At 42.7% G+C, this 16,678-nt stretch overlaps 1 protein-coding gene across 1 annotated transcript; it reads right to left on the minus strand.

Moving 5' to 3' along the window:
- Positions 1–9,310: 9,310 nt before the first annotated feature.
- On the minus strand, positions 9,311–14,821 carry LOC139419394 (uncharacterized). The gene is made up of 2 exons (XM_071169340.1): positions 14,717–14,821; positions 9,311–13,487 (listed from the first exon to the last, which is right to left on the minus strand). The coding sequence occupies exons 1-2, from the start codon at positions 14,808–14,810 to the stop codon at positions 9,796–9,798; spliced, it is 3,786 nt and encodes a 1,261-aa protein (XP_071025441.1). The 5' UTR covers positions 14,811–14,821; the 3' UTR covers positions 9,311–9,795.
- Between the last annotated feature and the right edge of the window lie 1,857 nt (positions 14,822–16,678).

Below are 16,678 nucleotides of genomic sequence, written 5' to 3' on the forward strand. Positions count from 1 at the left end.
GTCAATGCAGGTGACTGTGACCTCCTCAGACCAATTGGCAAAACGCCTAGAATATGTTCTGGAAGTTAAGCTAGGAGACACTTCTCAGTTTCTTGTGAAACGGAGCCCCCGCGATAACCTGCAGGAACCAACCCATTGAACCATTCCTATGTAGCAGTATAAGAGGACTGACGGGACAACCCTGGTGGAGCTTGTGGCAGACTTGTACTTTGTATGTGTGTTTGCTGAAACCTCTCCAGTTTACTGATAATAAAGAGTTATTTAATACTGACTTCAGGTGTCCCTGGTGTTGAATTTCCATCATGAAAAGGATCAGTGATTCCACCTCCGGAGCATCCCAGTGAAGATCTGCTAGGGAACACCAGTGGAGCATCACATTGAAGATCTGCGAGGGAACACCAGTGGAGCATCCCAGTGAATATCTGCGAGGGAACACCGGTGGAGCATCCCAGTGAAGATCTGCGAAGAGAACACCGGTAGAGCATTCCATGTGAAGGCGTGAGGGAAATTCCCATCTGACTAAAGACAACGTGGACTCGCCCAGACCAGACTTTTACTGTGAGCTGCCTGGGGGAATATACATAAACCGTGAACCTTTGAATTTCAGTAAGTCCATTTTAATTAGTTTGTATTAAAAAATAATACAACAAATCAAAAACAAAAACAAATAAAATATAAACAATAAAATACAAATAAAGAAAAGGTGCCATAGTCTTAGAAGAAGGGCAGTTGTCTACGTGGTCTGAGAACCACTGGTAATAGCACGAGGTGTGATGTTATATATATAGGAAGTAGCGGCAAGAGAATCATTGAAGATACGTAGTCTACTGCAGAGATAGCCTGCAAAGTCATGTCATACTTTCCAGGTCCATACCCAAACAGTTAAAACTACTCATTTAAAAAATTACTCCCTCCAGAAATAAGTCTCTCACTGTTGCCGCCTGCTACCGACCCCCCTCAGCTCCCAGCTGTGCCCTGGACACCATTTGTGAATTGATCGCCCCCCATCTAGCTTCAGAGTTTGTTCTGTTAGGTGACCTAAACTAGGATATGCTTAACACCCCGGCAGTCCTACAATCTAAGCTAGATGCCCTCAATCTCACACAAATCATCAAGGAACCCACCAGGTACAACCCTAAATCTGTAAACAAGGGCACCCTCATAGACGTCATCCTGACCAACTGGCCCTCCAAATACACCTCCGCTGTCTTCAACCAGGATCTCAGCGATCACTGCCTCATTGCCTGTATCCGCTGCGGAGCCGCAGTCAAACGACCACCCCTCATCACTGTCAAACGCTCCCTAAAACACTTCTGTGAACAGGACTTTCTAATCGACCTGGCCCGGGTATCCTGGAAGGACATTGACCTCATCCTGTCAGTTGAGGATGCCTGGTCATTCTTTAAAAGTAACTTTCTCACCATTTTAGATAAGCATGCTCCGTTCAAAAAATGCAGAACTAAGAACAGATACAGCCCTTGGTTCACTCCAGACCTGACTGCCCTCGACCAGCACAAAAACATCCTGTGGCGGACTGCAATAGCATCGAATAGTCCCCGCGATATGCAACTGTTCAGCGAAGTCAGGAACCAATACACGCAGTCAGTCAGGAAAGCTAAGGCCAGCTTCTTCAGGCAGAAATTTGCATCCTGTAGCTCCAACTCCAAAAAGTTCTGGGACACTGTGAAGTCCATGGAGAACAAGAGCACCTCCTCCCAGCTGCCCACTGCACTGAGGCTAGGTAACACGGTCACCACCGATAAATCCATGATTATCGAAAACTTCAACAAGCATTTCTCAACGGCTGGCCATGCCTTCCGCCGGGCTACTCCAACCTCGGCCAACACCCCCCCCCCCCCCCCGCAGCTACTCGCCCAAGCCTCTCCAGGTTCTCCTTTACCCAAATCCAGATAGCAGATGTTCTGAAAGAGCTGCAAAACCTGGACCCGTACAAATCAGCTGGGCTTGACAATCTGGACCCTCTATTTCTGAAACTATCCGCCTCCATTGTCGGAACCCCTATTACCAGCCTGTTCAACCTCTCTTTCATATCGTCTGAGATCCCCAAGGATTGGAAAGCTGCCGCAGTCATCCCCCTCTTCAACGGGGGAGACACCCTGGACCCAAACTGTTACAGACCTATATCCATCCGGCCCTGCCTATCTAAGGTCTTCGAAAGCCAAGTCAACAAACAGGTCACTGACCATCTCGAATCCCACCGTACCTTCTCCGCTGTGCAATCTGGTTTCCGAGCCGGTCACGGGTGCACCTCAGCCACACTCAAGGTACTAAACGATATCATAACCGCCATCGATAAAAGACAGTACTGTGCAGCCGTCTTCATCAACCTTGCCAAGGCTTTCGACTCTGTCAATCACCATATTCTTATCTGCAGACTCAGTAGCCTCGGTTTTTCTGATGACTGCCTTGCCTGGTTCACCAACTACTTTGCAGACAGAGTTCAGTGTGTCAAATCGGAGGGCATGCTGTCCGGTCCTCTGGCAGTCTCTATGGGGGTGCCACAGGGTTCAATTCTCGGGCAGACTCTTTTCTCTGTATATATCAATGATGTTGCTCTTGCTGCGGGTGATTCCCTGATCCACCTCTAAGCAGACGACACCATTCTATATACTTCCGGCCCGTCCATGGACACTGTGATATCTAACCTCCAAACGAGCTTCAATGCCATACAACACTCCTTCCGTGGCCTCCAACTGCTCTTAAACGCTAGTAAAACCAAATGCATGCTTTTCCACCGTTCGCTGCCTGCCCAGCATCACCACCCTGGATGGTTCCGAACCTTGAATATGTAAGTACCTAGGTGTCTGGCTAGACTGTAAACTCTCCTTCCAGACTCATATCAAACATCTCCAATCGAAAATCAAATCTAGAGTCGGCTTTCTATTCCGCAACAAAGCCTCCTTCACTCACGCCGCCAAACTTACCCTAGTAAAACTGACTATCCTACCGATCCTCGACTTCGACGATGTCATCTACAAAATTGCTTCCAACACTCTACTCAGCAAACTGGATGCAGTTTATCACAGTGCCATCCGTTTTGTCACTAAAGCACCTTATACCACCCACCACTGCGACCTGTATGCTCTAGTCGGCTGGCCCTCGCTACATATTCGTCGCCAGACCCACTGGCTCCAGGTCATCTACAAGTCCATGCTAGGTAAAGCTCCGCCTTATCTCAGTTCTCTGGTCACAATGGAAACACCCACCCGTAGCACGCGCTCCAGCAGGTGTATCTCACTGATCATTCCTAAAGCCAACACCTCATTTGGCCGCCTTTTGTTCCAGTTCTCTGCTGCCTGTGACTGGAACGAATTGCAAAAATCGCTGAAGTTGGAGACTTTTATCTCCCTCACCAACTTCAAACATCTGCTATCTGAGCAGCTAACCGATCGCTGCAGCTGTACATAGTCTATCGGTAAATAGCCCACCCATTTTTACCTACCTCATCCCCATACTGTTTTTATTTATTTACTTTTCTGCTCTTTTGCACACCTGTACATGACCATCTCATCATTTATCACTCCAGTGTTAATCTGCAAAATTGTAATTATTCACCTACCTCCTCATGCCTTTTGCACACAATGTACATAGACTCTCCTTTTTTCTACTGTGTTATTGACTTGTTAATTGTTTACTCCATGTGTAACTCTGTGTTGTCTGCTCACACTGCTATGCTTTATCTTGGCCAGGTCGCAGTTGCAAATGAGAACTTGTTCTCAACTAGCCTACCTGGTTAAATAAAGGTGAAATAAAAATAAATAAAACATAAGTACGTATACGAAGTAGCGGCAAGAAAATTGTTGAAGATACATATGTATGTATATGGGGCGGCAGGTGGTTAGAGTGTTGGACTAGTAACCGAAAGGTTGCAAGTTCAAATCCCCGAGTTGACAAGGTACAAATCTGTCGTTCTGCCCCTGAACAGGCAGTTAACCCACTGTTCCTAGGCCGTCATTGAAAATAAGAATTTGTTCTTAACCGACTTGCCTAGTTAAATAAAGGCAAAATAAAATAAAAATGTATAGGAAGTAGCGGCAAGAGAATCATTGAAGATGCATTAGGAGTAATAAGGGATGTTACTGAGTGCGTTTGGGAATAGTACTAAGTGAATGTGAGTATTATGTGATTGACTGAACAGGGGTTTAGCCCCGGTGTTAGATGACGTGTTAAGCTTGAATTTCTTTAATTTTTACAAATTCAACAAAGGGCATTTGGTATTTTATTAGGATCCCTATTAGCTGTTGCAAAAGCAGCAGCTACTCTTCCTGGGGGTCCCACACAAAACATGAAACATAATACAGAATGACATAATACAGAACATCAATAGACTAGAACAGCTCAAGAACAGAACTACATACAGTAATGCATGTTTTTGCAGCAATTTGAGAGTCCGTACATGTACATTAGTATGCGGTAATTGACCGGGGGAAAGACAGTTTTAGCTCCTTGGTCATGTGACCTACTTGACTCAAACAAGGTTCAGAATGTCCACTGACTTCCATTCTATATTGCACACCCTTTAGTTTGTCCATTTTCATGTCAATCGATTTTACATACATTTTTCAAAATGTAACATTTAAATAGTTCCCTGGTCATGTGACCTACCAACCTAAAACATGATTTAGATTGTCCACTCACAATGCCTCCATATCATACAATCTGTTGTTTGTTTATTTACTTTTTTAGAAGCCACCTTCAGGCAAATGAGTTCGGTAAGGGAACACCCCTCTGAAACGGACAAAAATGAATGGGAACATATTGCCATTGGGCGAAACATATACACAATCGCAAATACCACTCAATTGGATGGCAGTTTATGCAAACCATATTTCAAATGGCATTTGGCAAATGCCAACCGTCATAGAGCAAAGATGGCTGTCACACCCTGACCATAGTTTGCTTTGTATGTTTCTATGTTTTGTTTGGTCAGGGTGTGATCTGAGTGGGCATTCTATGTTGTGTGTCTAGTTTGTCTGTTTCTGTGTTTGGCCTGATATGGTTCTCAATCAGAGGCAGGTGTTAGTCATTGTCTCTGATTGGGAACCATATTTAGGTAGCCTGTTTGGTGTTGGGTTTTGTGGGTGATTGTTCCTGTCTTTGTACCAGATAGGGCTGTTTTGGTTTTTCACATTTCTTGGTTTTGTTAGTCTAATCATGTATAGTTTCTTTATTAAAGAACCATGAATAATAACCACGCTCTGACAGCATTTAAAAACAAAGCATGTGTGTTTAGTGAGTCCGCCAGATCAGAAGCAGTAGGGACGACCAGGGATGTTCTATTGATAAGTATGTGAATTGGACAATTTTCTGTTCTGCTAAGCATTTGAAATCTAACAAGTACTTTTGGGTGTCAGGGAAAATGTAAGGAGTAAAAGTACATAATTTTCTTTAGGAATGTAGTGAAGAAAAATTTATCAAAAATATGAATAGTAATGTACAGATGACCAAAAAAACTACTTTAGTAAAAATACTTGAAATACTACTTAAGTAGTTTACACCAATTATTTAATATGCATTAAGACAAATCCTTCTACTGTGAGTCTTAGCACGCAGTTTACATAACCTGCTAATGACAATAGCCTCGCTTCCTCATTGACTTGATATTTGAGTGAATACACAACAAGCCACCTACAGACAACTTACAAAATCCAGCAGTGCGTTTGAGGGTTGCTTTTTCTGATGAAATAGTAATTTGATGCATGTCCTACTATTTCTAACTTGGAAAATAAATGCCAATGTAATTCCAACCTCCTTCAAAGGGAGAGACACTCTAGACCCAAACTGCTACAGACCTAAATCTATCACTTGTCACCCCCAAAGCCAAATCCTCCTTTGGCCGCCTCTCCTTCCAGTTCTCTGCTGCCAATGACTGGAACGAACTACAAAAATCTCTGAAACTGGAAACACTTATCTCCCTCACTAGCTTTAAGCACCAGCTGTCAGAGGAGCTCAAAGATCACTGCACCTGTACATAGCCCATCTATAAATAGCTCAAATAACTACCCCTTCCCCTACTGTATTTATTTATTTTGCTCCTTTGCACCCCAGTATTTCTACTTTGCACATTCATCTACTGTCAAATCTACCATTCCAGTGTTTTAATTGCTATATTGTATTTACTTTGCCACCATGGCCTTTTTATTGCCTTTACATCCCTTATCTCACCTCATTTGCTCACACTGTATACAGACTTGTTTTTCTACTGTATTATTGACTGTATGTTTGTTTTACTCCGTGTGTAACTCTGTGTTGTTATATGTGTCAAACTGCTTTGTTTTATCTTGGCCAGGTAGCAGTTGTAAATGAGAACTTGTTCTCAACTTGCCTACCTGGTTAAATAAAGGTGAAATAAATAAAAAAAAATAAAAACCTGACAGGTGTGGCATATCAAGAAGCTGATTAAACAGTATGGCGATTACATAGGTGCACCTTGTGATGGGGACAATAAAAAGGCCTATCTAAAATGTGCAATTTTGTCACAACACAAACCACATATGTCTCCAGTTGAAGGAGCATGCAATTGGCATGCAGCTGATGAAACTGAGGCTGTGCACAACTGAAGAATTTCTGCACTTTCCCTTACAGAAACCGTCTCAGGGAAGCTCATCACCGCGCTCGTCATCCTCATCAGGGTCTTAGCCTGACTGCAGTTTGGCGTTGTAACCGACTTCAGTGGGAAAATACTCACATTCAATGGCCACTGGCACACTAGAGAAGTATGCTCTTCACAGATTAATCCCAGTTTCAATTGTACTGATGGCAAACGGCGAGGATGGCGTAGTGTGGGCGAGCGTATGGCGTCATGTGGGTGAGTGGTTTGCTGATGTCAACATTGTGAACAGAGCGCCCCGTGGTGGGTTTATGGTGTGGGCAGGCACAAGCTACGGACAATGAACACAATTGCATTTTATCGATGGCAATTTGAATGCACAGAGATACCGTGACTAAATTGTGAGGCCCATTGTCATGCCATTCATCCGAAAACGCCATCACCTCATGTTTCAGGATAATGCACAGCCCCATGTCTCAAGGATCAAAAATCCTGTAAGATGATAATGTTCCAGTTCTTCCATAGCCTGCATCAGCCATTGAGCATGTTTGGGATGCTCTGGATCGACGTGTTCCAGTTCCCGTGTCACACCCTGATCTGTTTCACCTGTCTTTGTGATTATCTCCACCCCGCTCTAGGTGTCGCCCATCTTCACCATTATCCCCTGTGTATTTATACCTGTGTTCTCTGTTTGTCTGTTGCCAGTTCATCTTGTTTGTCAAGTCAACCAGCGTTTTTTGTATCGGCTCCTGCTTTTCCCAGTCTCTCCTTTTCTCGCCCTCCTGGTTTTGACACTTGCCTGTCCTGACTCTGACCCCGACTGCCTGTCCCTGCCCCTCAGCCTGCTTGCCGACCTGTACCATTGCCCCACCCCTGGACTATTGACCTCTGCCTACCCTGACGCTGACTGCCGTCCGGTACTGCTGCTCCACCTCTGGTTTACTGACCCCTGCCTGCCTTGACCTGTCTATTGCCTGCCCCTGTTGGATTATTAAGCCATAGTTAATTCAACATGGTCTGCATCTGTGTCTTCCCTTCATATCTGATATCTGATATCCTTCATATCTGATATCCTTCATATCTGATATCCTTCATATCTGATATCCTTCATATCTGATATCCCGCCAAAATCCAGCAACTTCTCACAGCCTTTGAAAAGGAGTGGAACCACAATCCACATTCCACAGGCCACAGTCCACAGGCCACAGTCCACAGGCCGCAGTCCACAGGCCACAGTCAACAGCCTGATCCACTCTATGGGAAGGAGATGTGTCGCGCTGCAAAGGTGCATTTCTGTATTCCAAGTCATGTGAAATCCATAGATTAGAGCCTATTTTATTTATTTCAGTTGTCTGATTTCCTTATATGAACTGTAACTCAGTAAAGTCTGAATTTGTTGCATGTTGAGTTTATATTTTTGTTCAGTACATTTCTAGGGTTGTTGCAACTGTCTGTTTGCCTTTTGCAGATTTCAAAATACAATCCTGGGAAAAATGTAGTTTGGAAAGCAAATGTCTACTGCTGAAAATAGATGACTAACCTGTATATAGAAACAATATTAAAAAAAAATCTAAACTCCTAATTTCTAGCTAACAGCAGAACTGTTTTTCAAAGTCGCTCATCTTGAGATGACTATTGCCACAGCAAGCACAATGGCCATCACTGTGGGTAGCCTATGTCTTCATCTCCATTATTATGTGAGTCAGTGTGCATTATTTTTTTTAAACAAAGCCCCGAGGCCTATGATTTCTTAATCCGGCCCTGTTTTCACGGGTTGAACTAGAACCAATAATTATAAAAACACAATTATCAAATCATTATTTAATATTTCCTTTTTTTATTATCTTGCAATAAAAAATATGAATTGACCCAAAAATCCACAGACTTCTGTGTCCTCATATGTAGTTAAGGCCATGCTTCCATACGCTATAGTCTATGCTACACAATTTCACACAGTCAACTCTGTCCAATACAACTTTAACTCATTACCTTGACTCGTTCTCTGTCCAATCTAACGTGACCCTGCTGTAAATCAAGCAGACAGATGATCAACATCAATCACCTGCTAGGGATGTTAGATCTAATATGGACCACGGCACAATGGTCTTCATCGGGTTAAAGACCATCAATTCTGGTTTTAAGTATCAGGTTAAGACTATATCAGTTAGACACATTTGATTTTGTAATCCAATACAGTTTGTATTTGTGTGCCCATGAAAACTATATTCACACCGTAACATAAGGAAACACTAAATGTTAAGTAAGCCTAGTTACAGAGCATTTCCAAACTCTCCAAACAAAGAACTGTCAGAGCAACATCCAGGATTCTTACCGGGATCAAGTTCAATGTCTCATTTAACTGATAAATGCTTAATATATGATAGAACAACAAACACGGCCATGAATGCAAGGTAAGAAATGTGATGTTTTATGTCACATGATATTGAACAAATTTGTCAAGACACCAACCATGAAAAAGGGTTAAACAGAGTTGGTTAAATTAACTTGTGAATTTTATTGAATGTTTCTTATATCAAATACTTATCATCAACAGCTGTATCTGTGAGTTGTCCACCGCAGGAAATCCTCACTGGTACTCTAGCTTATAGAATGACCCTTAGGCAATGTCAGAGGTGTTACTGTGTTGTAGCTGTAAACTCAACAAGCGTTTCCCGTCGTTATACTGATCTCATTAGTAGAAATCTCATGAAACCGGTTGACAAGGTTGAACATAGGAATGTGTGTTGTAATACACAGTACACCTCCATTAGGATGATATCAATCCTTATTCTTTCATTTAATGATGTTCAATGTGTCATTATTTCTATATAGTCTACACTTTCTCCTTCTGAACTTCTAACACCAGTAGGATGGGTGTGGCTTTGTGACAATGACCATAAGAACAGCTACTCAGAGAGTTGATGCAGTTACACCTCTCACATTGCCTGAACAAAGACAATGATTTTCTATAGAGTTCTGATTTAATCTAGGACCTAATTTTTGTTCAGTTACCTTGGGGTGGACAAATTAACATAAGGCTTTACACAAGGCTAAGAGTTTTAATACAAAGCCAATGAACCACACATCTCAGTTGGCTCTAATCAGTAAACACAAACGTTCCCAACACTGGGAAGCTTAATGTTCAAATGGAGACATTTTTTATTTCCATATAATGTTAGCAGGACAACATTCCATGACTGACTTATGTTGGAACGCCATCCATCCTATTTTTCCTTCAGGAATTTTCGCTCATTTGGGAGTACATCTTCTCCTTTTTTAATCTTATCCAGAATCGTAAACTCTCCCTTCATTTTCTTCAACTCTACGATCCGATCCTCGAAGCCTGGTTTGCGTTCCTTCTCCTCTGTGCGAATGAGTATGTCAATATACTCCATAGTGGAGAGAGAGCTTGGCTTCAGGGCAACATCATTAAGTCTCTTGAGACAGTCAGAAGACTTCTTGATCAAATTCATCAGTGCGTCCTCGATCATATGAAACTCATCCTCAAGCTTATCCAGAATCTCCTTGGTTTCCATAGATTTGCCCCAAGCCTTCATGAAGTTGTCCTTCAGTTGTTGGATAGTCTTTTTCTCAGTCTTTGTTTCATATGTCAACAAGACTTGTTCCCTGTCGTGGTCATTGGAAGAGCATTTTTCTGGACATATGGTACAGTTGCCATCATCATCCATCACAGCACAACTTTTAATGTCATCCTCCATTGGAAGGAAACAGCAGGTGTGACATGTGAAATTGCATATCTTGCAGTTTGTCGCAAAGTCCTGGGCTAATTTGCTTCTCTTCACCTGCAGCACATTTACCTCAGTCTCAAAATGTTGGTTCTGTTTCATGTTCTCGTCCTCGTTCTCCAGACACTGTTTGAAGCTTTTGATCACACTTAGCTTTGACAGACCTGCTGTGATCTGAGGGGTCAGACGTGTAATGGTCTTCTCCAGAAGCTCACGTTCTTCCAGAACTTTCTTTGTCAGGGTCAGATCTTTACTCTCAATGCTTTCCAGTGCTTGGAAAAATTTCTTCATCTCCTTGAAAGTTGACCTCCATTGCTCTGGACACTGGGCCTTATGATCATCATCAGAATCATCCTCTTCAGAGCTGCTCTCCGCCTCCTTTGAGAACAGAAATGAACTGTTGAACTTGAAATGGGTTGGTAGCCCCTTCTTGTCTTTCTTACAGGGCAGATTTATAGCGTTGATGGCCTCTAGCACCGGTATGTGCTTCCCATCAACAAATGTCACAAGCATCAGGATGTTTTCAGCAACATCCTTTCCAAAGATGGACAGGATGGAATCAAAGATGTATCTCTGGGAAGGACTGAGACGAACAAGTGGTGCCTGCACTACCAAGCAGACAGCATCAATGTGATCAATCCCTAAAGGGTTACACAAGAAATCCTTCAACATCTGGATGAGCAATTTATCATGAGCCATTCCTCTGGTGTCTCCGAACCCTGGTGTGTCAATGACAGTCAGAGAATAAGGAATCTGAAAGCCTGGCTGGTTGTAGAGCTCGTATGATGTCACAACCACAGTCTGGCTCTCAGCCTGGGACCTGTTGGTCACCTCATGGATGAGCTTAAAGCGGTAACAGTCTTCCCACTTTACCCCGAGGATGTAATTTATCATGGCATTGACCAGAGTTGTTTTTCCTGCACCTGTGGCCCCCAGAAGCAATATCACCTTGTTATTCCCTTGCTCAACTTTCCTCCCAAATGTGTACTGGTCAAAACTGTCACTTACACTCAACTTCTGTTCCAGATTCAGCCAATGGATTGAGGGTTTGCCCTTTTCCACCTTCTGGGATTTTGTGAGGAATTCCTGACTTTTTGCTCCTGTTGATTTGCTTGTCTTCGGTTGGGCATCAGAGACCCTAAGGGTAGTCAGCACAGTCTCAGGACTGGGTAGACTATTCCCTGCTTTGCCACAGTTAGCAGAGACTCTGATGCTGTATGCAGTGTCAGCCTCTAGTCCTTCCAGTGTACTCTCTCTAGTGGTGGTTTTGATGGTGTGCCACATCTGATTGTCTATAGCCTTTACACTCTTTCTGTATTCTACCACATAACCAATGACTTCAACATCATCTCCCGCCTTGGTAGGAATGTCCCAGTTCACTCTGATACTTCCCGATTCTATCCTCTTCTCTGCGGGTGGTCCAGGGGGGCTACATGGGCGGGTCCTGACGTATTCTGTCCAGTCACTGGAGAGGCTCACACCAGGTCTACACACCGCCTTGCAGCTAAAGCGGTACTTTTTGTATGGGTCCAAACGACTGATGGTGACCTGTGTAGTAGCATCAGATTTGACCTCGGTCCACTCAGAGTCAGCCTGCTCAGCCTGGTACAAAACCTGGTACGACTCCACAGAGGTAACACCAAGGTTGGGAGGGTTGACTTGCAAGTGTACACAGTCATGCTCCAGACTCTTGATGGTGAGAACACCTGGCTTTGATGGCAGCTCAAACTGTGGACTCAAAAGTGTCCCTCTTTCATAGACATGGATGGAGGAAGCGGTGAGGAATTTGTTTGGAATTGATGCAATACAGAATGCAAGATTTTCTCTGTCTTTGTTAGACTCTTTGAAGTCTAGGAACAGATTTATGGTTTGCCTGGTTAGGGTCGTTACCTCCCCCGAGCGAAACCACTTTTCTGCCGCAGTCTTCCCGGCTGCGTTGGGGTTGTAAGGTATCAGTGAAAAATCACTCTTAGATTCTTCCAGCAAGAAGTTCTCCAGGACTACCACATACTCTTCTTTCTCCTTCAAAAAGGATAATGCAAAACACACTACATAATCATTAGCTTTATCAAGCACTAATCCATCCAATTCACTGCTTGAGTACACAACTTGTACCTCTTTCATTATGTCAAGGTAAGAGCTGACAACATTCATCTCTCTCTCTCTGTCGTCCAGGTATGTGATCATGAGGTCATTCTGGAATGGAGAACGTTCTTTGCTGTTGAGCATTTTGATCAGCTCTTCCTCCTCCATTCCTCCTCCTCTTATGTTGGGAAGAACCTTGCAGAGACCTTTCTGGAACACCTGCTTGTACTCTGAGCACAAGTCCCTGAACTTGTTGAGCTTGGCTTTGAATTCAGGGAACTTGATAGCCATTTCTTCTTTCATCATGTCCTGGCATTGTACATCAGTATTGTCCAGTCCGTCTAAGAGTCGCTGTGCGCGACGCACCTGGCTAACACTGATCTGCCTGACTAGCTGGGCAGCTGCAGAGTCCAGGTTCTTGAGAGGATAGAGCCAGACAGTCATGGGCACAGCATGTTCTCCGTTCTCCCCTAGCAGACGTGGCAGGCCAGCATACACCTTGATGGCATCTTCAAATGTGACAGGGTTGTTTTCTAGTGCAAAATCACCATGGAAGGTGCAGTTGAATTTATTGGCCTCTCTCTTCTCTTCGTCACTCATCTCCAAATTTCCCTGCCCTTCTATTGATATGAGAGGAATCTTTTTTATTGTAGCCTGCAGGTTTCCCTGGATGTCCTGGTGGTTTTCTCCTGAGGAAACCTCTTGGTCAAAAACGAAGAAGGCCGAGGCTCCGTAGTGCAGGGCAGTCACCACATGGGTTGAAGAGCCCTCTTGGTAGACATTACAGTGTTTCACATTTCCTGCCCCCAGGTGGTCCATGGTCAACTGCTCGAAGCGAGTGGTGGTACGGTACTGCAGAGAAACCCTAGACTGACGCTTTGAGGTCTTTTTGTCATGTAGGAATTCAGCAGAACCCTTCACACTGACTAAGCCACCAAGAAAACTAGCCTCAAGAGATGCAGACACATTCAAAGCTTCTGACTTGGCTTCACTTGAGTCTGAAGCAATGATTTTGAAGTCGGTGTTCGGTTGTGGACGGACGTTGATGTGTTTCTTCAGCTTCTCAGAATCCCAGAGAGTGATACCTGCAGTTTAAAGAGAATGACCAAAGAACATTTATTGTGAAATTTATACTCCAACGTGTACATGTGTGAATATTTCTATATGTAAACATGGTTTCATTCAAATAACTAATTGAAGGTAAATATTTAACTCAAAGTAAATATTCTAGGTGTCAACCCATAGTTAGAAAACCTACACCTCCTACCCTCAGAAGTAAAGAATGCTCTGTAGCACCATTTGAACCAGTCTGGAAAGGGGTTCTATCTGGAGCTTCTTTCAGGTCAAATAGAACCTTTGTTCCAAATAAAGGGTGCTATTTGGAATCAGAAAGAGTTCTATCTAGAATGTTCCCCTACAGGGACAAATGGTGCCACATACAATCATTAAAAAAGTGCCATCTTTGCCATTGACAGCATTACTACTATATGAACACTTCAAAAACAACCTGCAAACATCACTCTTTTGTCCCAAGTGCATCCTGTAGCTTTTCTTACTCTGTGGTAACCATAGAGATGTATCAGAAAGCTAATCTCTTTCTGCAATGGCAGATTCAGTGACAGCCTCATTTAGTGCCCAAAAGCCTGTTTTAGCATGGGCAGCTCCATTTAGGACTTTCACCATTTGAAGTAGTCAACTGGGAGATACTTCCTTTGGGTTAAGGAAGGATTACATAATTCAATATGGGTCCTCAAGATGGATCGGACAGAATATAAATCCCTGCCACCTGGTGATGTTAGCATAGGGCTAACTTATGCCATGCTATCTGATGGGACCAGCTACAATTTAGCATTCTGTCACGTGCAAGTAAATCAACTATTTTAATTAACTTAGACGCATTTTGAGCTGGAGAAACTGTTTCAATGTAAATGGTTGCTTCTGTTCACAATTATGGCTCCAATGTCTTCAACTGCTATGAGTGTATTAGCAGTTAGTAAATAAACTGTAAAGGTGCAGACCACCACCTACTGTGTGGAGTGTGTATAGTCTGAACAAGTATAAAGCCAAGGTTGGTGATTTACTGACATCTGCAGTTATAGATTGTCTGTTCAGAAGTGCAATTCATTGGCTGACCCCTCCTGTTGATTGTTCCTAAACCCATAGAAACTACTTTAAAATGGTGAAAGCCCTCAATGGTGTTCCCCGTGCTGGATCAGCGTGCCCTCTATCCAACTCAATGGTGGAAACACTGTCAATGAATTTAAGATGATGCATACTGATTACCTCCAAACCAAAGAGGAATAGTTTCTTGTACCTGGAATGAGGACATCTCTACGACAGTCATATAGCATCCCCAGCTGGAAGGGTCGGCCCAGAACGGCTAGCTCGATGGTCTCCAAGTCAGACATGACTCAGTGTTCTGAAAACATATCAGAACTGGGGTTACTTCAGCAGCCCCGGTATTACAACCTTTCAACAGATAATTTGGCCGTCAAACATAAAATCGTTGTTTTTTTGCTCATTGCCCAGGCAATTTTCTGTGTAAAATATCACTGATACAGTATGTTGTGCAAACATTTGCAATGAGATTTAAGAGTTGACTTAAGTAATGCACCAATTGTAAAATAAAAACAAGAAATTACAATTGTGAATAGAAAATACAGAAGTTTCTCTATCCTCTGCATTTGTTGTTCAGCAAAACAGCAGCCACACCTTAGCTTTCTGATGAGGCTGGAAACCCTCAAATTCATAGACAGCTCTCGGACTGAGTCCATGATATTCACAGGATCGTTTTGAAAATGTATTTAAAAGCTTTATATATTTATGTTCAAGCCGCTTGTAAATAATGGAGAAATAAAACCGTACATCATCGTCTAAATAGAAGATCTCAAATTATACAACTACAAGCCACACTAAAACATCACACTAACATGGGGCGTTTCTAGGATTTGAAGGTATTGGGTCCTTAGCCCAAAGCAAGTAAATGTTCGCAAAAAAAAAAAAATTCAGCCGCTAAATGCATGAATTTGGTGCACTGTGAGATGACCATTGATATTTCAGGTAACTTGCACCTGTCGTGTCTTTGGCTCTGCCGGATTAAGTGATATGACATGCTATTCTATAAAATCCTTTCTCCGTAATTAATATTACCTGATTGAGCTAACCATGTAAATGTAATTAACTAGAGAGTCGGGGCACCACGAAATAATATTTATAGAGCTGTTATCTTCTGAATAAACTCTTAAAGAACTAGTAATATGTACATCAATAGCAGTCAATATTAATCGTCACCTTAATTCAGTCTCATCTGAAAGTTGTAAATTCTTGGTTATCTTCACGAACCCTGGCTAACAAGTTGAATCAGCAATACAAAATTGGGTTTAAGTATTTATTTACTAAATACCTAACTAATCACACAGAATGAATTACACCTTGATGACAAATTACGTCATAGCGGAAAACGTCCCTAGTGGACAGAACAGATTTGACAGCTGGTTACACAAAAGAAAAGGGTCTGGGTTTGAGTGAAAGAGTGGGAAGACTGAGGGACAAAGGGAAGAAGCTGTGCTATCGTAAATATAGTATCTTACTAAGCTTCTAAATTCTAAATTACTGTTCTAAATTACTGTTCTAACCTCTCCACCTCATTCACTACTCAACCTGATCGCTTTTTGACTCTCTTTCAGAAGAAATTCTGAACAGCCACATTTTCTGTGTTATGTTGAGACATTTTACTGAGTGATGGAATTAACTAACCGGTGATGTAGGGGTGGGGACAAGGGATGGGAGCGGTCCACTGTTGTTAAATCTCTACCAATCACAGCAGACTGAGTCACATCAGGGGCTTCTTGCTACTACCTAGCATATATAGTGATTGTTTATTTTAGTCATTCAAATGTGCATAGCACAACTGATGTGTGGTTATGGAAACTCATACCAGACTGGAATGTAAAAAATACCTTAAAAATGGTAGAGGCTGGACCACTAACATTCAGGGCTGAAGCCCCGGAAGCCCAGACCTAATGACGCCACTGGCTAACATACTGGGTATGGATACATGTTTATAGAAAACATGCCTTGCATTGAATGCCGGCCTATAAGAGAGTTGAATGTAAATACTGATTGGAAATAAATCCTGAATAAACTGTTTGAAAAAGCATTTGGTGACAGCAGCCAGGTAAACATAACCAAAGATTACTAACAGGGTTATTAAACCACTAAGTCATTTGTGTGAACTATCCCTTTAAGCACATCATTTGGGGAAAATAAAACAGGC

Source organism: Oncorhynchus clarkii, chromosome 10, assembly GCF_045791955.1.
Source record: "Oncorhynchus clarkii lewisi isolate Uvic-CL-2024 chromosome 10, UVic_Ocla_1.0, whole genome shotgun sequence".
NCBI lineage: Eukaryota > Metazoa > Chordata > Actinopteri > Salmoniformes > Salmonidae > Oncorhynchus > Oncorhynchus clarkii.

Coding starts and splice junctions, on each gene's coding strand:
- LOC139419394 (XM_071169340.1), bottom strand. CDS start 14,810: ATGTCTGACTTGGAGACCATCGAGCTAGCCGTTCTGGGCCGACCCTTC. Junction 13,488..14,716: donor TAGAGATGTCCTCATTCCAG/GTACAAGAAACT, acceptor TTTAAACTGCAG/GTATCACTCTCTGGGATTCT.